This window comes from Sus scrofa, chromosome 6, assembly GCF_054392235.1.
Source record: "Sus scrofa isolate SSC_HxYL_T2T_F1_AM1 chromosome 6, Sscrofa_HxYL_maternal_Yorkshire_Landrace_v2.0, whole genome shotgun sequence".
Taxonomy (NCBI): domain Eukaryota; kingdom Metazoa; phylum Chordata; class Mammalia; order Artiodactyla; family Suidae; genus Sus; species Sus scrofa.
Window position 1 is genome coordinate 150,741,714 of NC_139388.1, and position 25,359 is coordinate 150,767,072.

The following is a 25,359-nucleotide window of genomic DNA, read 5'->3' on the forward strand; positions in this document are numbered from 1 at the left end:
CATAGGCAAATAGAGTTCAAACGTTTTGCCTATGGTCTGTCTTAGCTACTTCAAGGGATAAAGCACAGCAGAGAGTCCGAAGTTGGGGCAGGTTCCTCAGTTTCGCAGAGTCTCCGTTTCATCCCCTATAGAATGGAGGTAACGACGGCTCCTTCCTGACAGGACTGTTGTAAAGATTAAAAGAGAGAACACATGAACAGGGGCCCCGGATAAGCCCTCACTAACCGTAGCAGAATATTCCTCTTCTCTTTCTTATTGAACTGTAACCTCCCTGAGAGCATGCAACCTTTTTGAGACTCCTATCTGTTTTTAACTCATCTGTGATTTTTTCCACTGTTCTGTTCATCTCTTCCGCCCAGAGCCTGGCTCACGGCATGGCACACAGGAGAGATTCAGTAAATATTTGCCAAATGAGTGAATACATGAATTTGGGTCAATGATTGAAATATTTTAGGGTTGGGGGTGTGTCTCTTAAAATTAGCGATGGAAATGCCCTGGGGACTACTTTCTTATTGGTGGCTTTAAAATGACCCCTGACCCTTTCATAAGAGGGTGGCAGTTTTCAGCATCCTTTCCAACAACAGAAGAGAGCCCGGTGGAATTTTCCAGGCTGGATCCTTTAGGGAGCTACTGATATTTTCATAACATATGATTTTAAAAACAATTGTATGTGTGCCCAGAAACCTTTTAAGGCCCAAATTCCAGCATCCACTTTTATTTGGTGTCAGAAACTTAATAAACTAGTAACACAATCCAGTCATTGTTCTTTAAATAAAAATTAGAGATCTACAATTAACAGCGGCAAAACAGAAACATCAGCCGTGCTTAATAGGGCGGTGGAGTGTGTTATGTCTCACCTACAAGCCAGGCAACAAACGGGCATTGTGTGAAGGATCCAGAGAAAGGATACAGACATGTGGCTAGACAGCCGCTTATTAAATGTCACCCAGCAAAGGCCATTCAGAGAAGATGCGTGTCACCAACCACCATTTTCCTTCTCGGCTGTGGCCTCATGCAAACGGCACATCCTGCTGAAAGTTGGAGGGTGATTTGCAAAATGTGGTAAGGTTTTCCTGCCGTAAATGATTTGGCGGTTCAGGAAATGAAGCAGAATAAAAACCAATTTTTTTTTTCCAAGTATCAATAACAGAAAGAAGCCAAACCCTGTGCCTGAGGTTTTCCACATGCTTGGGGGCCCTGGCTACATCTTTGTCATGCAAGGCAGCATGACTGTCCCTGAGGTGGTCAGCACGGTCTCCTCCACTCACCTGCATTCTTCTCCTCCCTCCTTCCCATGGGTTAAAGGGGAACCGCGTGGCTGCTCGGGTGTGAAGGGGTTAAAGATGAGGTACGTGTGAGACTGGGAGCCAGACATACTTACTGCTCGCTGGGAAGTGAAGAGTTTCTCGACATTGCCTTTGGTGACAAGTCATAGTCGCTGTCTGATCGGTAGAGAAAGGATTCTCGGCGCTGGCTGTGCCCAGGAAAGGTGGCGTGAAGCACCAGCCCAGAGGAAGAGCTGGCCTGGGGGTCCAGCGGGCTCCGACCTGGGGAAGGGCCATTTTCCACATCAAAGCTTAAAGAGAAACAGAAAGCAGGTCCCATGAGAACCACAGGAGAAGGGCATGTGATACACACACATGGGAACCAATGCCTGCCGGGCCCTGTATGTAGCACCTCGCACTTCATAGAAAGTTTAGAGTCTCCAAACAGCTCTGACGTGCAGGCATACCCATTCTCATTTCGTATAAAGTAAATGGTCCCAGAGAAGTTCCATCAATAGCACATAGTGGGGTCAGCATCTGACCCCCGGGGCAAAGCCCCCTGGCCTTGCAGTGGCATGATCAACTTTGACAAATTCATAAAATAACTTCGTGATAATAAGCAACGCCAGATACACCATCGCACGCAGTTCTAAGTGTCAGACACTCAGCTATCACTTGAATGAGGCTTCCTAGCTGGGAGACTTCTTCCTGCCATAAATAATGATCACAGTCTCATTAGAGACACCGTGTGCCCATTTCTGAAAGTTTCAGGAATGAAGTGCGATCCTGAAAACATTGACAGACGGCTTCAATGAGAGGCTCGGCCTGAGACTTAATATTCATATGCAAGTTGAAGCCCAGAAAATGGCTTAATTAATCTCCTATTGCCCAGTCGCCCCTAAAGGCTGCAGAGCTTTCTCTCCGAAGGAGGATACCGCCATGGCCCCTGGCAGAAGAGTGCCATTGAGATTTTTGGTCACTCTCCCTCATTCTGGAGGGGTACCCTCAAGTCCAGAACCATCTGACCAAGCTCTGAGCAGTGAACACACAGGTGGAAGGGGCAGACCTCTGGTCTGTTGTTTTCTCTCTCCCGGTCCTGGTGACGCGGCAGGCATCACCCTTGCATTCCAACACTCTCCATCACCCCCTGTACATTTTGCCTGCATGCACAACCTCCCTTAGGTTCAGACTGACAGGAACCCCACATTTCTCTAGACCACTCACTGCTCTTGGGCTACAGCTCTGCAGAAATGGGTTGGGGATATGGGGCTGGGTGTGCTCTCTTTTTCAAGCTGGACCATGTGAGTGGTCCTTAGAGGCATCCAGCTGCCATCGGCCACAATTTACTTCTACATTCATGGTTCTTTTCGTTCCCTTGTTCTTACAGCCTGTGCTCTTGGGGGTGGATGCGGCATATATTTCTTTAATTTACAAGTTGCTTTCTGATTTATTATTCCATTTCCCCTTCATCACAACCCTGAGATGTATATAGTAGGATCCTCCTCTGCCTTTGAGGAAAATGAAGCTTAGAGAGATGTGAAATACCTTTGCTCAAAGTCACAGGCTAGTACCTTGCAGAGTGGGAAGCAGAAGACTCAAGGCTTGCCACTCAGTCCCCTACGCCCCCAGACTTCTGCGATCACAGAACCCCCGAAGGGCTCCCTGGGAAACTGAGGGCACTCACTCTTCAATCTTTACATTCAAATGAAATTCATCCGCTCAAAATGGATTATGAGCAACTTTGGCTGTTATCTTGAATGAAGACAGGGGAGGTAGCAAATGACCCTGGAGCAGTAGGTTTCACTGAAAGAGGGCAAGAAGAAACGACGGAATTCAGGATTATACTGCTTCCCGGAGACCGGTCTGAGAAGCTGCTTTTAGCCAACTCACAAACTCCGGGTGTCTGATACGAAGCAGTAAGTGAGACTCTCGGGTTAAAAGGACAAGGAAGAGCCATAACAACATGTATTTGATCTTCTATGGTGCTTCGGATGGATTTTCACAGCAGGATCCTGGTCTAGGATGAGGCTGTCTTTCAGAGACTGTCGGTGGGCCAGCACTCACATATTTGGGCCTGTTTGCCAGCCTGAGCCAAGGGACAGCTATGCTGTATGGCAAATCCACTGCAGCACGTGAAAACATAATGCAAGCTCACTTGCCAACTTGTCCTGGGTGAGATCTACACTAGTCGTTGAACAAAAGAACGAGCTCCTTCATGGATAAGCATTCCTTTGAGCCACCCAGAGCCTGTAGAAATAGTAGGTCCTGACGCTGGCTCCGAACTCTTCTTAAGGCTAAAGAGGGCAAGCTCTGAAAAGGTGAAGATGTATAACACTGGGAACTATCTCTAGTCACGTGTGATGGAGCATGATGGAGGGGAATGTGAGAAAAAGAATATATATGTGTGTCACTGGGTCCCTTTGCTGTACAGTAGAAAATTAGCAGAACACTGTAAACCAACTCTAATGGAAAAAAATAAAAATCATTTTAAAAAAGGTGAAGATGGGGCTGGGTAAAGTGAGCATAAGTTTTGAAATTTCATGAGTAGTCACGTTGTGATTCATTTGGTATCTATCTGTACATCTTTCCTGGGTATTAAACCATCAAAACACTTCGGTAAACCCTCCAGGATCGGCTGGACTTCCTGGTTATCCAGTAACTAAAGGGTTGATGTCTGGTACAGCAGGGGGCTTCTAGCTTCAGCTCAGTGGCCTGTGTCTATTTAATTGGTCAGTGTCCAGGCAGGACCAGTCATTAAACCTTATGAATATCACTGCTGTGTGAATCTGTGCTAAAATCTTAGAAGAGGTGCCAAGTGGGTCTGCCTACCAAACTCTCAGAAGTTTTTCCACTGAGGGTTTCCACAAGGGCTCACTCTGCCCTCTTTCATGCTTCAGGCATTCCTCGTGGGCAGAAAGTAAATCATAAGTGCCACCCTTCACGTAGATGTCGCAAGGCGTCCTGCCCCTAGAGTTGGTACCCGGGAGGCTTGGTTGTGCCAGGTAAGCAGGGACTGGACCCAGACACTAAAACCCTCTACATGCTGCTTTCCTGTGTTTGGTGCTGTTTGGGGTTTTTTCTTCTTTCTTTTTCACTCTGCCTAGACTCACGGGAGAGCTTGCTGGAATTCAGAAGCAGCCAAGGAAGAATTCCCTGGTGCAAAGAAGCAGTCTCGGGGAGACAAATGGCCTTTCATATTCCCTGGGGCGCTGGTTCAAAGCAACCAACACAGATACACAACTTAGGAACAAACATGAATCACCAACCAGACACCAGCCCCAGTCACAGCAAAATTAGCGGGCAGACATCACAATACGGCCCACAGATCCAGGGTGGGAAGAGGGGTGTGGGCAAGGGGCGGGGGGAATGGAGACAGACGTAACAAGCAAAACGAATGTACCACACAAAGTGAAACACAATTAGGGAGAAAGCGGAATCCGAAATGTCAGAAACAAACATCTAAATGGGTCATTCTTTACTTAGAGTCATTTTGGCCTCTGCCTTAATCAGGAGACACATTTCACCTTTACCCTTCTTTATCAGAAAAAGTTTTATTGTTGGAGTTCACGCTGTGGCACAGTGGCTTTAGGATCCAGCTCTGTGGCAGCTGTGGCAGAGGTTGTATCGGTGGCTGGGTTTGATTCCTGCCCCAGGAACTTCCATATGCCATCAATGGGGCAGAAAAAAGGAAGAAAAAATATTGTAAAAGCAAGTGTTACCTAAAATATAGATAAGAGAGAAAAATCAGCTGTATAAGATTTTCCTTCGGAATATTTTCCCTGCAGGCTTGAATTTTGATTTTTTTCACAAGTTTTTTTCACGTAGTGCACAGTTTCCAAAATTCTCATTTTCCAACCCCATGCTCTACAAGCTTCCTTCAGCATCTTCTCTATTACTGGCCATCACATTTATGGTGTTAAATAACACTGTAACTGATACTTTTGAGCTTATATTTTCTTCGATATTTAAGTGAGGTCGCTCAGAAGTTTCAGATAAAGAGAGGGTGCCATGCACGAATTTCTGAATATTGGACGGAACCTGCCCATTGCCAGCAGATGGACTGAAACAGTATTAAAAGTGGTCTTTTTTTCTAGGGCCAGTGACACTCCCAGCTCCCTCCAGGCCTCTCTCTCACATCCAGGATTCTGTATGCTGCCTCCCTCGGCAGATGCCCCTGGACTGAATCAATTGCTTGTTGTCTGAGACCTAATATATTTTTTAATGACTTTTATTTTTTTCTGTTATAATTGGTTTACAGTGTTCTGTCAACTTTCTACTGTACAGCAAAGTGACCCAGTCACACACAAACACACACACACACACACACACACACACACACACACACACACACACACACATTCTTTTTTCTCACAGGATCATGCTCCATCACAAGTGACTAGACATAGCCCCCTGTGCAACACAGCAGGATCTCATTGCTTATCCACTCCAAAGGCAATAGTCTGCATCTATTAACCCCAGACTAAGACCTAATATTTTAACAAATTTCTCCTGCTCTGTATCTAGAGTTCTCAGCTCCGCGAGGCAGCGACAGTAGCAGGTCATGCTATGTGTGAGAGGTCCTGCTCCCTGTAACTGAACTGCCCTTCTCGCCACTGTCTCTGATAAGTCACTCTTTTCAAATTCAGCTCGTGTCACCTCCTCCAGTAAGTATTTTCTAACATTGCAGCTACCAGTTCAACTGAGATACATCCTTCTCTTCTGTGCCTCCCTAGACTACTTTACAGCAGTACTGGATCACAGTCTTTGTGATCTGTACTTAATTCTCCATTTATTTAGTTCTCCATTTATTTAGCTGCCCCCTCCCCCATAGATTCTTATCTCCAGAAGAGAAGGGAACCAATCCTACTCACTTTTGTATCCCAGGCATCTGGATCAGAGCCCTGTAAGGACTAGATCTTCAAAAATGTTGGCTGAACCAATGAAAAAAATACTGATATTCACTATGAAATCTTTCCCCTTTGCCTTTCCTCTTCCTGTTGCCCTACGCTCATCTCCATCCCTGCTGGCATGGGTTTCTGCTGTTTCCTCCAAGAGACTAGAGAGATGTGGCCTTAACTTATTGGATAAGCTTTGCAAGGCAAAAATCTAAAACTAAAAATAAAAAATAAATTCAGGGAGTTCTTGTTGTGGCTCAGTGGTTAAATGAACCTGACTAGCATCCATGGGGACTCTGGTTCAATCCCTGGCCTCGCTTAGTGGGTTAAGGATCTGGTGTTGCCGTGAGCTGTGGCATAGTAGGTTGCAGACATGGCTTGGATCCCACCTTGCTGTGGCTGTAGGCCAGCGGCTACAGCTCCAATTGGACCCCTAGCCTGGGAACCTCCATATGCCTTGGGTGCAGCCCTAAAAAAGACCAAAAAAAAAAAAAAAAAAAAACAATTCAAAGCGCTACTGTGTCCACCCCGAAGAGAGAAAAATCACTAATGTTTGAGATGGTGATCTTTTCACAAACCTCCATGATGGAAAAAGCCCTCCTATACCAATTTCTGTTTGCTATCTTCTCGTCTCTTTCTTTTTAATCAAAGTAGGCACATACTGTGCCCCACTTTCTCTCCTGACGGTTTCCATTCCCTGGAATCCATGCAAAGCCAGCCCTGAACGAGGGCTGAGAGGGCGCCAGCAGGTGGCAGACGGCAGCTACCGCTTCCCCAGGCTGCACCGCCCAGCCTCCTACCCAGAGCAGGTAGGGCTACTTGCCAATCTTAGAGGGAGAAACAGGACTGAAACCTTATTCCTAAGCCTGGGAGGAAAAATCAGGGATAAAGAACAGAACCACAAGGTGTAGATGAAACCTTTTATTAAGCCAAGAGAAGCTCTACTTTCAAGAATTCAAGCTAAGCCAGGTGGTTATAGAATTGCCTGCAATTTTTCCCAGGGTGGTTGTTTCCTGATCCCCAATTACCTGCACATACCCCAATTTCTGTAACAAAGACGCAGAAAGCAACATCTTAGGAATCGTTCATTTCTGAATCAGGGGAGCCTTTTCTTGACAACTCAGTCCTTCTTTGGGTACGGCTCTGGCTTATTCTCACAAGCAGCCCCACTGAAAAGATGGCAGACTCTCCAGAAGGGGCTTAAACTCCCAGGTCAGCAGAATGGCTCAGCAACACTTGGAGAGTGTGTGCCATGGTCTCAACTTTGCTTTTCTTTCTTAAAAATTGACTCATTGAGTATCATCCACATCGCTGAATTCTCACCACTCTGGGCTGATTCGCTCCTCCGCATTTCAAAAAGGAGAAAACTGAGGTTCCCAAATGCAAAACTTTATTTGCAAAATTCTCAGGTGTGATCTCTTTTTTCTTTTTCTTTTTCTTTTTTTTTTATGACCACACCTGCAGCATATGGAAGTTCCCAAGCTAGGGGTCGAATAGGAGTTACAACTGCTGGCCTACACCACAGCCACAGCAGCGCTGGATCAGAACCGCATCTGTGAACTATGCCACAGCTTGTGGCAATACCAGATCCAAGGCCAGGGACTGAACCTCCATCCTTGCAGAGAAAACTCTAGTCCTTAACCCACAGAGCCACAATGGGAACTCCTCAAATGGGCCTCTTTTAATCCCATCCTGCAATCTGCACCCAGGATCCACTCTTCCATGCCCCACAGACCCTTTTTGATCCCAGAATCTACAGTGCTAGACTGTATTTCTCTGTTTACTTATCTCTTTCATGCCACTAGACTGACCTTGAAGCAGGGACTAAACCTTATTCATTTTGTATTCTCAGGGCCTAGAACTGAGTGTCATGCTAGAAGACATCCAACAAATACCCACCAGCTTAACATTTCTCATCTGATAAAAAGACCTATATATATATACATATATATATATATATTTTTTTTTTGTCTTTTTAGGGCCACAGCCATGGCACATGGAGGTTCCCAGGCTAGGGGTCGAATCGGAGCTGCAGGTGTTGGCCTACACCAGAGCCACAGCAACGCAGGATCCGAGCTGCGTCTGTGAACTACACCACAGCTCACAGCAATGCCGGATCCTTAACCCACTGAGCGAGGCCAGGGATCGAACCTGTGTCCTTACGGATTGCTAGTCAGATTTGTTTCCACTGAGTCACAATGGGAACTGTAAAATATTTCTATTTGGATTAAAACCTCTAGCAGATAAAGCCCTCAGAAGAGTCCCCAAAGGAGTGAATAGGTTCCTTTTCTTATCCTCCCTGTAGGATGCCAGGAATTTTGGCTTTGGAGAATTTTCTGTCTATCATAAGGTGTATGTTTGTATATGGAGTGTGTGTGTGTGTTGGGGTGGTGGTATATTTGCGGGGAAAAAAAATGCTGTGTTTCTTTCAAGTTCCGTTGGAACATATTTCCCTCAATTACACTCAGAAACTAACATCTTCAAACTCTTGCTTATCATTTTGATAAACATAACCATGCCCTTATATACATATACTCGTCACCACCCCAGTGTGCTGCCTGGTCCCTGGAGATGAGGAAGCTACACAGGGGCATGCATTTTTACCCACAGTGACAGTGACACATCTTTATATAATTAATGGCCATAGGCTGCAGCTGGTCCTAATTTCTAGGGAAGGACTTAACTGTGCAAAATCACAGTCTGCATGCTATAGAATGCTGAAAGCAGGCAGTCCTCCTCTGACCACAGTTACAGCAGAATATCTCAGTTTTTGCCCTAAGAATCCAATGCCAAAGTCTTAACTTCTGTCCCATAGAGTGAGAAGGAGAACTATGACATTCAGCTCATCTGAATTCCAGAAACAGCTTCCCACTGCTTTCCTTTTTTTTCCTAGGGATTTTGAAAATCACATCACAGCAGTAATTCAAAACTGCTTTCCCCACAGAGAGGTTTAACCACAGGCAGCAGGGTAATGCCCGAGAGCCTTGGGATTCCGGAGCACGGGCCACTAGCTCCTGCTCCATGGGGAATAACTGACATGAAACAGGGACTCCCTATCTGCTGCCCCACCCACACACACACCTTAGTCTTTCCCCACTGAAATGAATAATGAATGAATCAGGAGACCTCTGAGGAGCCTCGGAGATTGAACACTTTATGGGGATTTTGGAAAAAGAAGCAAGAGTGGTTCTCAAGTGTGCCTGAATGTGGTTTAAGGTTGTTCATGATAACCCATTCATGCCACAAATGTTTATTAGCACCCGGTATGAAACAAGACAATTGAGGAGTCCCCCAATGGCCTAGTGGTTAGGACTCTGGGCTTTTACCACTGCAGCTGGGTTCAATCCCTGGTCTGGGAACTGAGATCCCACATCAAGCCACTGCATGCCATGGTCAAATACAATCAAACAAACAAAAATAATTAAAAAAAACTCCAAGACCCTGTTCTGGGCCTGAGAATTAAGCAATGTATAAGACAGACAAGGTCTTTGAGGGCCGGGGGGGATGGACAGTAAATAAATCAAATGAGATACTTTCAGAAAGTGATAAATGCTATGGAGAAAATAAAGCATTGTAGTAAGGTAGAGACAGGTACAGAGAAGAATGTTTCTAGCCTGGGTGGCCAGCAGGCCCACTCTGTACACTCTCGTAGACTGTCAATTGCCTGGCACACCACCCATATTCCTCAGGTGGTGTCGTTTGAGTTGAGACTGATAGAGGTAGTAGTAATCTTTGTCTTTGGGTTCCTTCCACTCTCCATTTCCATATCATTCTAAACCAAATAATTGGATCAATGATATTTCTCCAAAGAAAACATACAGATGGCCCACAGTCACATGAAAAGATGCTGAACACCACTAATCATCAGAGAAATGCAAAGCTAAACTACCATGAGGTACCACCTAACTCTGGTCAGAATGGCCATCATTAAAAAGTCTACAAATAACATATGCTGGGGAGGGGGGTGGAGAAAAGGGAATTCTCCTACACTGTTGGTGGGAATGTAAATTGGTGTAGCCACTATGGAAAACAGTCTGGGGTTTCCTCAAAAAAAACTAAAAAGAGAGTTGCCCTATGATCCAGAAATCCCACTCTTGGGTGTATATCAGACAAAACCATAATTCAGAAAGATATATGCCCTCCCCCCCGATGTTCATAGCAGCACTATTCACAAGCCAAGACATGGAAACAACCCTACATGTCCAAGATGAATGACTAAAGAAGATGTGATTCACATATTCAATGGAATATTACTCAGCCATAAATAAGAATGAAATATTGTCATTGTCTGCCCAACATGGACAGACCTAGAGATTATTATACCAAGTGATGTAAGTCAGAAAGTCTAAGACAAATACCATATGATATCACTTATATGTAGAATCTAAAATATGAACAAATGAACTTATCTACAAAACAGAAATAGACTCAGACATAAAGAACAGATTTGTGGTTGCCAAGGAGGAAAAGGGGGTGGGAGAGGAATGGAGTGGGAGTTTGGGATATAATATATTCTATTATACATTATAATAGAATATATAATATATAATAGAATGGATAAACAACGAGGTCCTACTGTATAGCACAGGGAACTGTATTCACCATCCTGTGATAAACCATAATGAAAAAGAATATAAACAAAGAATATATATGCCTATAGTGGAATCAACTTCTTGCACAGCAGAAATGAACATGACATTGTAAATCAACTATACTTCAATAAAAAATTAATTGGGTCAAGTGATATTTTGGTTTGAATGTGGTACCATTTATTAAGCTAGTGATTTAATCTCCCCACTTTCTGAGCCGAGTTAGCTGCTCCATTGTCTCGAATGGTTATCTCTGTATTGATATCTATCAATTGCTGTATCTCTAACATAGCACTTGTCCAGCATAATTGCTAGTGTTCTAGTCTGCACTCAAAGGGCTGTATTCCTCAAAGACACAGAACCTTTTTCATATTATCTATTCCCTTGCTAAAGGTCAAGCCTGTCAGAGGTACTCAGTCTGATAAGTAAAAAAAAAATGAGGGAATAAATGATCTGAGACCAGGAATCTTATTTTAGCTTCTCTCATACCCATCGCAGGCAGTACAGATGTACTTCTCCGACAAAAAGGAATGTAAGTGGTATGGGAACATGGAGCCATCTCCTGCCCTCTGCTGTGATTACCCACTAAAAACCAACTCCATTAGGAAGAACCAGGGATTTTCTACCAAATACCACCTGCAGAGAAGGGCTGGAACACCCTCCATAGGGCACTAAGCCCAAGAAGAAGTCAAATGATCCTACTTGGCAATGATCGTCCTCATCCCTTAGTGTTGATGGCGTCAGGGATCAAAATGCCATGAATAGTCCTCTTGATGTTCCTTTGGTTAAGGACTCTATGTTGCAAGTTCTTTAGTTTGTTATTTGAGATCCTTTCTCAAGTGTCAACATTTCCCTAAAGAAATGCATAAACAAAAAGCGTAACACCGATACCTAATTTAAAAATACATTCATTTCAAATGCTTAGGAGCATATTTTAATGTTCTTGTAATAACTTCACATTGGGTTAGTCCTATGTTATATGATTTGATGCACAAGAAAAATGGGACCAAATATAAACGATCATACCTCATAAATTATAAGAATATTATTTCTAACATGTTTACAAAGTACTCTGCCCATCTATTTCTAGGTAAAAATATTTTTCAGAAATAGGAATGTTATAAAATGTATGTTTCCCTGTGTTTTCTAATAATGGCTGAAATTTTACAAATCCACCGTCAAACTTTCATCTGCTAAACCTCTAAGACATAGGACAACTCTTCACAGTAGGTCACTTTCTATAGGACAGTGATTCCCAGGAAAGTTAGGGGTCTCCTAGATGAGAATAATTATTTGTGGGCATGTGTTCTGTATGGAGACTTTATAAAGCAGGGGGGTTGGAGGGAGAAAACTTGCTACAAAGTTGAGAACTTAACTACTTTGTGTTGCTGCTGCCCTAGCTGCACTTTGGATGTACAGATTATCCTACGAGCTCAATATTTTTCTGCCTACACTCTCTACTTTTCCTAAAATGTTATCATAATAAAAACAACAAAAGCTAAAATAGCATTTAAAAAAGATATTCAAAAGGTCTCTTAAGATATGAATCCTCTCATTGTAAGTTTGGTAGCCTGGCCAATAATAAAATCTATGAATTCAATAAAATCTTTATTAAGAAATACACTGCCAACTTCTAGTAGCTCAAAGCCAAGAGAAATTACCTTTGAGAAAAATGTGTCTGACCTGGGAAAAATCATTTCTTATTCAACCAGTGATGATTTCAAGAAATCATTGCATTCTTTCCTAAGTTCTCACATACTACCTGGAAATGCTGCAGAATTCTGCTTGAAATCCATAGCTAAAATATTGTAGATAAATGGTCACTTAGCATATCTATATATACTTCAGTGATGGAGGACATGTTAAAACCATGAGACACTGCATTTCCCATCTGTATTGACTTAATTGTTTAAATCTTGGAACATCAAACTTAAATTTCTTTTACTCTTTATCCCAAACCTCCCCCAGCAACTCTCACTACCTTCCCTCCACTTACTCTGTCTCTCTCACTGTGTTAAATGGAGCTGCCATCTGTTCAGATGAATCACCCATGATTTTACATCCTTCCTCAATCCCCTTCCTCTTTTTCAGTTGGCCAAAAAGTCCTCTCTCTCCTACATCAAAACTGTACACTCCATCTCTGCTGCCACCACTGTTTCAGGGCACTAAAATCTCATTTGAACTCAAGTAGCCATCCTATGAGTCTCCTGGCTTCCACTCTCCCTCCGTCCTCCACATCCTTCTCCACATCACAGCAAGAGCAGTCTCTTCACACAAACAGCAAATCATGTTATTGCGTTTAGCATAAAATCCAAACTGCGTACCTGGATTACAAATCCCTATATAATACAGCCCCTGCCACTCCTCCAACCTCATCATATACCACACTCACCTCTGCTCAATATGATTCAGCTTCAAGGGCTTCCTTTCCATTCTAGAAACAAGCCAAATCCTTTCCCATCTCAGCAATTTTGCACATGTGCTTTGTTCACTGGTATGTTTTCTTTGCTTCAAACAGTTCCTGGCTTATAGAAAGTGCTGAATAAATATTTGCTGAATGAATGAATGCAGGCTACTCTCTGCTTACTATCTTCTCTACTGTTTGTATGGCTGCCTTTTTCTCATTCGTTAAGCCTTGGATTAAGTCACCTACTAAAAACTCCTTCTCCCTTTTCATCGTACTACTTATTACAACTTTTTGCTACATCTATTTGTATGCTTATTATTTTTAAAACTGTCTCCCTTGTACATAAAACTCCAAGCTCCTCAAGGGTCATCTCTTGTATGTACCAATGTATTAACCACTGCTTGGAAGTGTGCCTGGGACACATTGCCTGTCCCTAACCAATATCTGTTTAATGAATTAATGAATGAATAAATGAATGTGTGAGTATATTAAACACCAACAATCAATACACTGATTCATAGCAGATCCAATTTATTGCTTTTTTTTTTTTAAACACTTCTTCATTAGGAGAAGGACTCATTTATTGATTTCCTGTCATTGGCAAAGCTCCCATACTAATCCTTAGGAAGCTCATATTTAAAATATCAGTTTAAAACCTTGTTACAGGTTTGAAATATTTTTTGTGATTATTACTCTGGGCTTATTTCAGAAAATGAGACCAGTTTTGAGATCAAACTTCACAAGTCATTGACCTTTAAGAGAGATCTTCAAGTAGGAGTTGAGGTGTGTATTGAGGTTGCATTTCCAGTCTTAAGTTTGTGAAATGCCATTATTTAATGTTTCAAGAACTTTGTATTTCAAAAATTATACTCTTTAGAGAACAAATAGACTGTATATCTCCTTTTTGGTGGAGGAAAGGGGGTAGAAGAAGTGGCAGTATGGTATGCTATTAACTCAAATAATAATCATAAAATTGGAAATCATTGCCTCAACCTCCGGTCTACAGGGCACTTAATAGTGTTTACCTCAGTTAACATCTGGCCTCAAATTTTATCAGTCTTGAACACTGCACCTGCAGACAGCCTGGCATTTGAGTTTTAAATATGTTCTTTTGGAAAGGAAGGAGGAGTGAGGGGAGGAAGATAAGAGAAAGCAGAGGTGGAAAAATGAAGTTGCAGACATGGGCGATAAGCTAAGAAAAGTAACACATTTTTTTTTTTTCCTCACAGGTATAGAATACTCACTATATTCTGGGCCACGTGTTAAGCATTTGAAAGCAGCTAACTCATTTCATTGCTATAATCACTCTGTGGGGAAGGTGTTAACTTGATCCTATGGATGTGAAAACTGAGGGTCGAAGGGGTTAAATACTTTGCTGAAGACCACTCATCTATTGAATAGTGGATCTTGGTTTTAAACCCAATTTGATTGGAACCATTAACAAATCCAATCAACTCGCATTGATAATTATCTGCTCAGGCTTTCCTCTTGTTACCATCAGTAATTTTCCATGATTATATCTAAAGCCAGCCTTCTGTTCTAAACCCTACCCATTCATAGACTGTGCTACTTTATTCACTCCTGTACCATCATTTTACATTTTGCACATCAACAAATAGTCAAACTGTAAAGATTTATATCTAAAACAAACCAACCCACAAGTAAAAAATAGCAAACAAAAAGATTTCCACTAGACATATAAAATCTGAGGGAATTCATCAACAGCAGACTTGAAGTAAAAGAAATAGTAAAGGAAATCCCTTAGGCAGAAGGAAAATAATACCAGATGGAAATCTGAATCTACACAATGAAATGAAGGGGGTTTTTTGCTTCTTATTAAAATATCTGAAAAATATAATTGACTGAGAAGCAAAAATAATAATGTATTGTGATATTTCTAACACACGTAGAAGTAAAACAAAAGGCAAAGATGGGAGAAATGGAGATATGTTGTTGAAAAGTTACTATACTATATGCATATTATATGCACTGCTTGAAGGCAGACTGTGGTAAGCCAAATTTTACACTAAAATCCCTAAAGTAACCACTAAACTTTTTAAAACGAAGAGCTATACCTAAGAAAATGAAATGAAAGCACAAAACACTTAATTATCCAAAACAGCAGGAAAAAAAAGGGTGGGGGGGGAAGCATGTAATGAACAGACAGGACAAATAGGAAACTAATAGCAATACAGCAACTTTATTTTTATTTTTATTTTTATTTTTATTTTTTGGTCTTTTTTTAGGGCTGCACCTGCAGCATATAGAGGTTCCCAGGCTAGGGGTCAAATCGGCCACAGCAACGCGGGATCCCACAGCCACAGCAATGCGGGATCCGAGCCGCATCTACGACCTACACCACATCTCACAGCAACTTTGGATCCTTAACCCACTGAGCGAGGTCGGAGATCGAACCCGCCTCCTCATGGTTCCTAGTTGGATTCGCTTCCACTGAGCCACGCCAGGAACTCCAATACAGCAACTTTAAACCTGACCAGGTTAACAATCTCTTTAAATGTAAATGGTCTTAGGACCACAATTAAAAGAGGCATTTGCAAGATGGATAAAAGAGCATGACTCAATTATAAGCTGCCTCCTATAATAAATCACTTTAATTTTTTTATTTTTTTGTCTTTTTAGGGCTGCACCCGTAGCATATGGAAGTTCCCAGGCTAGGGGTCAAATCAGAGCTGCAGCTGCCAGCCTACACCACCGTCACAGCAACACCAGGTCCAAGTCATGTCTGCAACTACACCATAGCTAACAGCAATGCCAGATCCTTAAACCACCGAGCAGGGCCATGATTGAACCTGTTTCCTCAGGGATACTAGTTGGGCTCATTACCATGGAGCCACAACAGGAAAGCCCTATAACAAACCACTTTTAATACAAAGACACAAATAAGTTAAAGGGAAAAGGAATGAAAAGAAATATACCATAATAACACTAATCCAAAGAAATATAGAATGAGCATATGAATATAAAAACAAGTAGATTTAAAAGTAAGGAATATTACTAAGATAAAAGAGGATCATTTCGTAGTGACAAAGGAGATAATTTGTAAAGAGTATATAACAATTCTAACAATTGCTGTGCCTAAAATAGGGTTTCAAAATACATTATACAAAAAAAGGAACAATAAAAAATCCACAGTTAAAGTCTCAATAATTGATACAACAAATGCAAGCCCAATAAAGATACAGAAGATTTGGACAACACTAGCAATGAGACCTAATTGACTGATAGAGAACTACACCTAACAACAGCTGAATACACATTCTCTTCAATTGTACATGGAATAGTTACCAAGATAGATAATATTGTAGGCCATAAAACAAGTCTCTAAGTTTTTAAAAATCCAAGTCATACAAAGTATGTTTTCTGGTCAGAGTAAATTAAATTCAAAATCATAACAGAAAGATCTCTAGTAAAGTTCCATATATTTGGAACTAAGCACTCTAAATAACTCAGGAGTTAAAGATAAAATCAAAAGAGAAATAGAAAGTATTTATTTAGTTATTTTTAATTGTATTTAAAATTTTCAATTGTTATTTCCCCAATACATTTTTTTTCTACTGTATAGCATGGTGACCCAGTTACACATACATGTATACATTCTTTTTTCTCACATTATCATGCTCCATCATAAGTGACTAGACATAGTTCCCAGTGCTACACAGCAGGATCTCATTGCTAATCCATTCCAAAGGCAGTAGTCTGCATCTATTAACCCCAAGTTCACAATCCATCCCACTCCCTCCCCTTCTCTCTTGGCAACCACAAGTCTGTTCTCCAAGTCCATGATTTTCTTTTCTGTGGAAAGGTTCATTTGTGCCATATATTAGATTCCAGATATAAGTGATATCATATGGTTTTTGTCTTTCTCTTTCTGACTTACCTCACTCAGTATGAGAGTGTCTAGTTCCATGCATGTTACTGCAAATGGCATTATTTTGTTCCTTTCTATGGCTGAATAGTATTCCATTGTGTATACATACCACATCTCCTAATCCAATCATCAAACCAAAAAGAAAACAAATAGACAACTTACAGAATGGAAGAAAATAGTTTCAAATGATGCAACTGACAAGGGCTTAATTTCTAAAATATACAAACAACTTATACAACTCAACAGCAAAAAAGCCAACAACACAATTGAAAAATGGGCAAAAGACCTGAATAGACATCTCTCCAATGAAGATATACAGATGGCCAACGAGCACATGAAAAAATGCTCAACATCACTGACTATTAGAGAAATGAAAATCAAAACTACCATGAGATACATTCTCACACCAGTTAGATTGGCCATCATAATAAGTCCACAAATAACAAATGTTGGAGGGGGTGTGGAGAAAAGGGAACCCTTCTGTACTGTTGGTGGGAATGTAAATTGTCACAACCACTATGGAGAAAGTATGGAGGTACCTTAGAAAACCATACATAGAACTACCATATGACCCAGGAATCCCACTCCTGGGCATATATCCGGACAAAGCTTTCCTTGAAAAAGACACATGCACACATATGTTCATTGCAGCACTATTCACAGTAGCCAAGACATGGAAACAAGCCAAATGTCCATCAACGGAAAGTATTTTTCATTGAATAAGAATAAAAATAAAAACATTCAAAATCTCTGGAAGGCAGCTAAAGCAGTACTTATAGGCAAATCTATAGCACTAAAAGCTTTTATCAGAAAAGAATAATATAAATGACCTCAGCTTCTGGATTAAGAAGCTAGGAGAAACAAGAGAAATGAAATCCAGCAGAAGCAGAAGGGGGGGGAGGGGGAAGAAAGATAACAGTGGAAATAAAATGGACAAGGGGAGTGAGAGAATCAATGAAGCCAAAATATGTTCTTTGTGTCACCACTAAAACTGACAAACTTCCAATCAGATTCACCAGGAAAAAAAATAGAGACTATGCATATTAACAATATTAGCAATGAGAAGCATCAGTACAGATTCTAAAAATATTATAAAGATAATAAGGGAATACTGTGAACAACTTTATGTCAACAAATTTGACAATAGACAAAATGGATACATTTCTTGAAATATTGTCAAGAGACATGTTTCTACAATATTTTCTTAGCCTCTTTGCTGAAAACTCCATCTTGTCCTGCTTTACTTTGCCCCTGCTTGAAAAACAGGCGCAGTGCTGGTGAATGACTTAAGCTTAAGAACAAAGACCTAAAGGCATAACTATTCATAGGGTCAGCTGAATGAGGACCTAATGCGTTGGTCTAGGCACACCGGACCTGCAGATTGGCATGCCGTTTGCACAAGCATGATAGGTCCTCTACAGAGTAAGAGGAAGATGAGCCTCATGGCCCTAAGGGGTTTATGAGGGGTCCTTAGCAGGATATGCATTAGCAAGGAGAACCGAGGTGCAAACCTAGGCATGCCTGGTTGCTGCAGATGGGCACACCGTCTGCAGAAGCCAATGGTGATTCTCTAGATGCTATGCATAGATAGCTGACTCCAAGCTTCCTCAAACGCTAATGATTGTTAAATGCCTAAAGGTCAGAATAAAAGCTTAATCAGCAACCGGCTATGTGACTTTTAAAATAACTTAAAAAAACCTATATCCTGCACCTACAACCCCCTCCTCACTTGACGTCATCCTCAAGATCGCAATAAAAACGGTGTGGTTTCTTGAGGCAGTGCTCTTGGTCCCTGAGACCTTGAGTCCCCCAGTTCCCACCTTTACTTAAGATAAATGTCTCTGTGTCTTGTTTATGTTAACTTTTTTTCCTTAAGTTTCACAGCACCCGTTCTTCAGCCGCATCCTGCTAAGCTGCTCTCGGCAAAATATAAAAAACAACTACCAAAGCTTACTCAGGAAGAAAAATATAATGTAAACTGGTCTGTATTTATTACAGAAACTGAATTTTAATGTTTAATACATTCACATAAAGAAAACCACAAGCCCAGATAGCTTCCCTGGGGAATCTTGCCAGAAAGTTAAAGACACAATAATACTAATTCTACACACTCTTTCAGAAATTTGAAGAGAAAGGAATACTTCCCAACTCATAGAATAAGGTCAGCATTTTTCCGATACTAAAATTAGACAAAGATAGCCCAAGTAAACAATAGATAATTTCCCCCATGAATACAACCACAAAAATTCCTAACAAAATTATAGCAAATTGAATCCAATAATATATGAATGGGATACCTGAAAATAAAAGCATATGATCATCTTAGTAGATGCAGGAAAAATTCAATAAAAGTAAACATCTATTCCTAATAATTAAAAAAAAAAAAACTTCCAGAAAACTCATCATAGAAGGGAAATGTCTTAACTAGGTAAAGAAAATCTACGAAAAAGCTATTTCTGGAGTTCCTGTCATGGCTCAGTAGTTAATGAATCCTACTAGGAACCACGAGGTTGTGGGTTCGATCCCTGGCCTTGCTCAGTGGGTTAACAATCCGGTGTTGTCGTGAGCTGTGGTGTAGATTGCAGATGTGGCTCGGATCCCGCATTGCTGTGGCTCTGGCGTAGGCCCGTGACTACAGCTCCGATTAGACCCCTAGCCTAGGAACCTCCATACGCCACGGGAGCAGACCAAGAAATCACAAAAAAAAAAAGACCAAAAAAAAAAAAAAAAAAAAAAAAGCTATTTCTAAAATCATACTTAAAAGTGAAATACTGAATTTTTCCCCTTAAAATTAGAAAAAATAATGTCTGTTCTCATCACCTCTACTCAGGATTTTAGTGGAGGTTCTAATCAGTAAATAAAGCAAGGCAAGGATATAAAAGCATCTACCCTGGAAAAGAAGAAGTAAAATTGTTTCTATTCATAGATGATATGATTGTCTATGTTAAGTATTCCTGGCTGCTTTGTTATAGTAAAAACTAAAAACAGTCTAGATGTTACAGATGAATGGACAAATTATAAAATAGCTATACTTGCAATGCCACTTAGCAATAAAAAGAATGAACTATCAATACCTGCAACAACATGAATTAATCCCAAACTAATTATTCTGAGTGAATGAAGGCATATACATTGTATAGTTCCATTTATGTGAAATTCTTGAAAACAAAACAAATCTCTAGTGACAAAGAATATCAGTAGTTTCTTGGGGAAGGAGTCACAGAGGGGCAGGAGGAGGGGTTGCAAAGGAAAACTTTTGGTTTGATGGACATGTTCATTACCTTGAATGCAATGATGATGTCATGAATATATATGTGTCCAAACTGGACCCTTTAAAACATGAGTTTTTGAAAGTTTTCATACCTAAAGATTTTTCTTCAACTTGTGATTTCCACATGTGACCCTCTACCTATTATTTATTGCCTCATTCTTTTGCAAGTCTTTTTAAAGCAAAACTCTCCCACAAGTTGCCTGTACTAAGTATCTCCGTTTCCTCAACATCTGTGTTTCCTCCTAACACACCAGGATGGAGGTTTGGTCCATAGCACCTCATAGGAGACCTTTCCTGTCAAGATCATCAGTGTCTTACATCTCTTTCAACCCAATGAACTCTCAGGCACCATCTTTCTCAAGGTGTTGGGAACATCTGACATAATCTTTCTCTTTTTGACTTTCAAAATAGCATCTTCTGCTTTTCTTCCTATTTCACTGACTTCCTTGGGTTTGCTTTGTTGTGTTTTTTATGAAAATACAGTTGATTTATAATCTTTTGCCAATTTCTGCTGTACAAGACTTGCCTAGGTTTTTAATCTCTTCCCAAACCCTATATATTGGAGAGTCCCTGGACTCAGCTCATGGCCATGTTTTCTTTACCTACACTCATTTCCTATGTGATTTTATCATTGCTCTTATCATGGTATAAAATATCTGTTCACCAATGACTCACTATTGTGTTTAAAACACTGATGATTATAAGAAAAGTATGATGAAAGGCTAAGAGGTTCTCTAACTAAACAAAGCTGGAAACATCAAGAGGAGCAGAGACGACTTAAAAGATAAATGTTTGAAAATGTGTTGCGGATGCCAGGTGCTTCCAGACAGAAGCCCAGACTGTGCTTTCCAGTGTATTCAAGGCACTGTCTGTGCGGCTTTTATGCATCGCTGTCTCTAGCGCTGGTGGTGGTTTTACGTAAAATGCATCCAATTTTCTAAAAAACTACTTAGCATTGATTTTGCATCTCAAGAGTTTCAGAAACGTCAGTGTTCCAAAAATAAATGGTATCATGATTCTATTAGAGCTCAAGCAAAGTCCTCAGGCTTTGCTGTTCTTTGCCATTATTTTTGGAAATTAAATCTTCCTGTAATTTAAACCAAATGCCTATGAGCAGGTCACAGCTTGCCTTTATCAGGGTGAGCAGCCCCTCTTTTCCTTTCCCAAAGCCAAGGTAAGGTGGGGCCAGTCAGGCTTATGGGGGGGGGGCTCACTAGCACCGTCTCTTTGGGGAGCCATGAGGATCCTTTTAACTCACACCCAACTCTTACATGGAAAATGAGAGCCCTACATTGCTGTGACAGGCTTCCGCTTCCCTTCCCAGAGCAATGCTTTCAAAGGAGGGCTATAGGATCAGTGTTTTGAAGTGGATAGAGATGATTTCATTTTTATCCAATGTGAATTCATTTTCCTCTTCAGAGATCAACTCCTACTCAGTGACTCTTATTTTGGAAAGGACATCGTTACTTTACAAACCCACCTTTCCAATAACAGCAATCATCATTACCTCCAAATTTAAGTATTGAGGAAACACACTGGCACAGCATCCTATTCAATTGCTTCTCCTATGTCCTCATGCTCTGACTGACTCACTCACAAACAGGTAAACAAGTCATTTGAAGGGCTGATTTATTTGATGGAGACATCTCCTAAATTTTTTTTTCCAGTTCTGTCAATAATCCCATTTCCTTGTTTTATCTCTTCACAAACAATTCTCTCAACTTGGATTTCCTCTTTAATACTCAATTATGCTAACTTACTGTTAAATTACCCAATCAAACGAAAACATCAGTTTCAACCATCTAAAGGGCTCTTCATGCCGTGTTTGTGACTCACGTATTTCTGATTCACAGATGGATGTACCGTGTTCTGTGCCACCTCGATAATGTGGTACTGCTTGGACAAATAAAAACCACCACCTTATGCAGTCTGGCTGAGTTCCTTGCATGCCTTCTTCTCAATTTTATAAGTGAGTCACTTCACCTCTTCAATATTCTTCAATGTGCTTCTTTTAAAAAAATTCTATTCTGAAGTATGACCATGCCATTCTAGACGAGGAAGCCCTAATACTCTTTCCATTTCTATGTGCATGGTTTACAATTTAGGAACTATTTCACTATGGAATTGAGAGGTGATTAAGGTCCTTTATTATTTAATAAAAGTAGAAACAACTTTTATTAGAGAAATTAGGAATAGCTGATCTTTTGTCTGTTCACAGGCAAACAGTTCTTTTAACGCACAAACTATAAATCTCATTGTTATCTTGGAAGAAAAATATGACAGAAAAGGGCAGGGAACTCTCAAACATCTTTTCATAATTCCTGCAGTGGGCTTATCATGTCTGCTTGGTATTCAAGTCACTTTTCAAGCTTCTTTTATTTTTTTTTTAATTGTAGCACAAAATACAACGTGTAATTTAAAGTTCCTGTGCCCAAACCTTTAATGCATAACTATAACCAGAGCAGACAGAAGAAAGTTCAAATTCATCTGTCTGGTAGTCAACGTCCTAATGGTATGCTGTGAACCTGACCTTCTAAGCTTGGTCTGCTCATCTATGCTCTAAACAAGCTGAATTACGCCCTCTCCTGGAGCTATATTTGCTCGCTTTGGCTTATGTTCTTCCTACTTCCTAGACTATCCTTCCATCTAGAATATGCTTTCTGACATTTACACAAATCCAGATCCATGTGTGAGCAAGGGGCTAGGTGGGGGATGGAAAGACAAAGAATCGGGGAGAATTCAGCAGCTCTAACTGTGGGAGTGACTGCCTAGAGACTATTAAGCTTCCCTGTGTTGTCAGCCCCATTAAGAAATACTCAGAGTGACTCAAAGGGTCCTATATATAGTGGGAAATGACTGCCCTGGGAAAGCTCTACTTAGAAGCAGTTTAATGTAATGGATCACGCAGAGGCTTTGGAACGAGACAGACCTGGCTCTGAATAGAGGCCCTGCCACTTGCTAACTAAAGAGCCTTGGCGTTAACCTTTCTGAGCCTCATGTGTAAGATCGTGATAGAAGAAAAAGCCAAAGGATTGCTATGAGGATGAAGTTAAATAATACATATGAACATTTAGATGTTCAGTTCTACAGTTCGCCAGCAGTGCCAGCACAGGAGACATGCGGAAGAGAAATGGCAGCATCGTTTACTTGAACAGAGGATTTGAGATTTTTGTCATCACCTGCCCCCTCTCCTGAAATGTAATTCCCCAAGATCTGCAGACATCACAAAGCAGACCCAAATTCTTCATGTGGTCTTAGAAGCTCTCAAAGTGTGGAGAAGGACTTCAGTAAAGAGTTGAGGATTCCCAGGTCTGCAAAGGCTTGGCGGCCACCCAGGAACAGAGGCTCTGGGGAGGAGGCCCAGAGCTGGGAGACTGAATAGAGTCTTAGATGAGAAGCAAGTCAGGAAGAGCCAAACTGTGGCTGGTGGGCACGGGACTGGCTTCCCCATGGGCTCATACCACCTCTTTCTCCTCCTCTGCTTGGGGGCTGAGAGTGTCCAGGTGACATAGTTTTGATCAATGAAATGTAGGTGGAGGACTCTGGGAAAGGGGTTCTGTCCCAAATCTCAGGTCAGACATACAAAATTGCCATTGTTGTAGGTTAAAGAGGAGTTGAAAGTCAGCAAGTTCCGATGTTCAACCTGTAGAAGACAATCCTTTCTACTTAGTAAAGCTCTTGATCTTTGGCTTTTTTACTCTTTCCATCTTTTTAAAAAAATTTTTCTTTCCTTTTTTTTTTTTTGTTTGTTTGTTTTTGTTTTTGGTCTTTTTAGGGCCACACCTGCAGCATATGGAAGTTCCCAGGCTAGGGGTCACTTCAGAGCTGCAACCACCAGCCTCTACCACAGCCACAGAAACGTGGGATCCGAGCTGTGTCTGTGACCTACACCATAGCTCATGGCAATGCCCGATCCTTCACCCACTGAGTGAAGCCAGGGATCGAACCCTCATACGCATGGCTACTAGTCAGGTTTTGTTTTTTTTTTTATCACTGAGCCACAACAGGAACTCCACTTTCCATCTTTTTATTTTGCCTGCCTGAAACAGGGAACTCCACGCACAGACAATCAGTAACAATATGATGGCTTCGAGGGTAAACACGGGGTGGTTAAAAAGCGGGATAAAAGGCTCCTGAATCTCCAGACACCGCTGAGTAATGTAAGGTCCTGGACCACCTGCCCCTGACATTCCTGTTGTGGGAGACAGACACAGCTCTCAGTTTAACTACTGGGTTAGGAAGTCTTGTTTGTATCTGGAAACACCTGCTGATGTCATGGTGCTGACTCAGAAGGCAGAGAACCAGTGGACCTGAACGAGGCCCAAGAACTGACCTCAGAGAAACTGGCTTCAGGGAGGAAAATACCTCTCAGGATGACCAAAACATCTGGAGCAGAAACAAATCTTAGGCTGCCTCTGGAGGCAACACAGTATGATTCTTTCTGGAAAAGAAAAAGAAGGAAGGGGGGCTGGGAGGAGAGAAAGGAAGAGAAGACACCTAGTTCTAGGAGAGCTGCAGTTTCGAACTGAGTGGTCAGTTTAGCAAATCAGATATCTGAGGGAATATTTGGCTGTAGAAACAGAACATCAAAAAGCCCTTGGGGTAAGAACATCCTGGTATATATTTTTTTTCATAGAAGCGTAGTTGCTATACAATATTATGCAAGTTGCAAGTAAATAATACAGTGATTCACAGTTTTTAAAGGTTCGGCTCCATCTGTAGTTATTATAAAATATTGGCTAAATTCCCTCTGTTGGACAATATATCCTTGTATTGTATCCTAGCTTGTTTTATACCTAATAGTTTGAAGCTCTTATACCCCTTCCCCTGCTCCCCTCTCTTTCCCCAGTAATGTGTCCTCTACACCTGAGTCTGCTTCATTTTTGTTCTATTCACTAGGTTGCTATATTTTTTAGATTCCACATATAAGTGATGCCATACAGTCTTGGTCTTCCTCTGTCTTATTTCACTTAGCATACTTGAATAACTGCAAATAGGCTCGTGTAGCTGGAGCAAAGTGAGTGCGGGGGAGAGCAGTAGGAG

The 25,359-nt window shown here is 41.2% G+C and overlaps 1 protein-coding gene and 1 long non-coding RNA gene across 13 annotated transcripts in view; one reads left to right on the forward strand and one right to left on the reverse strand.

Annotated features, from left to right (window-relative positions):
* The window catches only part of PDE4B (phosphodiesterase 4B), a 552,462-nt gene that overhangs the window by 130,907 nt on the left and 396,196 nt on the right, over window positions 1-25,359 (reverse strand). For 6 of the 8 annotated variants that reach the window (XM_084957908.1, XM_084957915.1, NM_001130019.2 and 3 more), the window contains 1 exon segment: window positions 1,382-1,576. In XM_084957908.1, the coding sequence (XP_084814034.1) occupies window positions 1,382-1,576 (195 nt within the window). 8 annotated transcript variants of the gene reach the window in all.
* Window positions 1-25,359, forward strand: part of LOC102162258 (uncharacterized) — a 156,898-nt gene that overhangs the window by 33,797 nt on the left and 97,742 nt on the right. Inside the window, exons 4-5 of one of the 5 annotated variants that reach the window (XR_014808071.1) lie at window positions 5,790-5,929; window positions 22,170-22,285. The exons of 3 other annotated variants lie outside the window; for them this stretch is intronic. This is a non-coding gene — a long non-coding RNA (uncharacterized LOC102162258). The remainder of the gene's footprint in view (window positions 1-5,789; window positions 5,930-22,169; window positions 22,286-25,359) is intronic. One more of the 5 variants, XR_014808070.1, reaches the window with a different exon arrangement.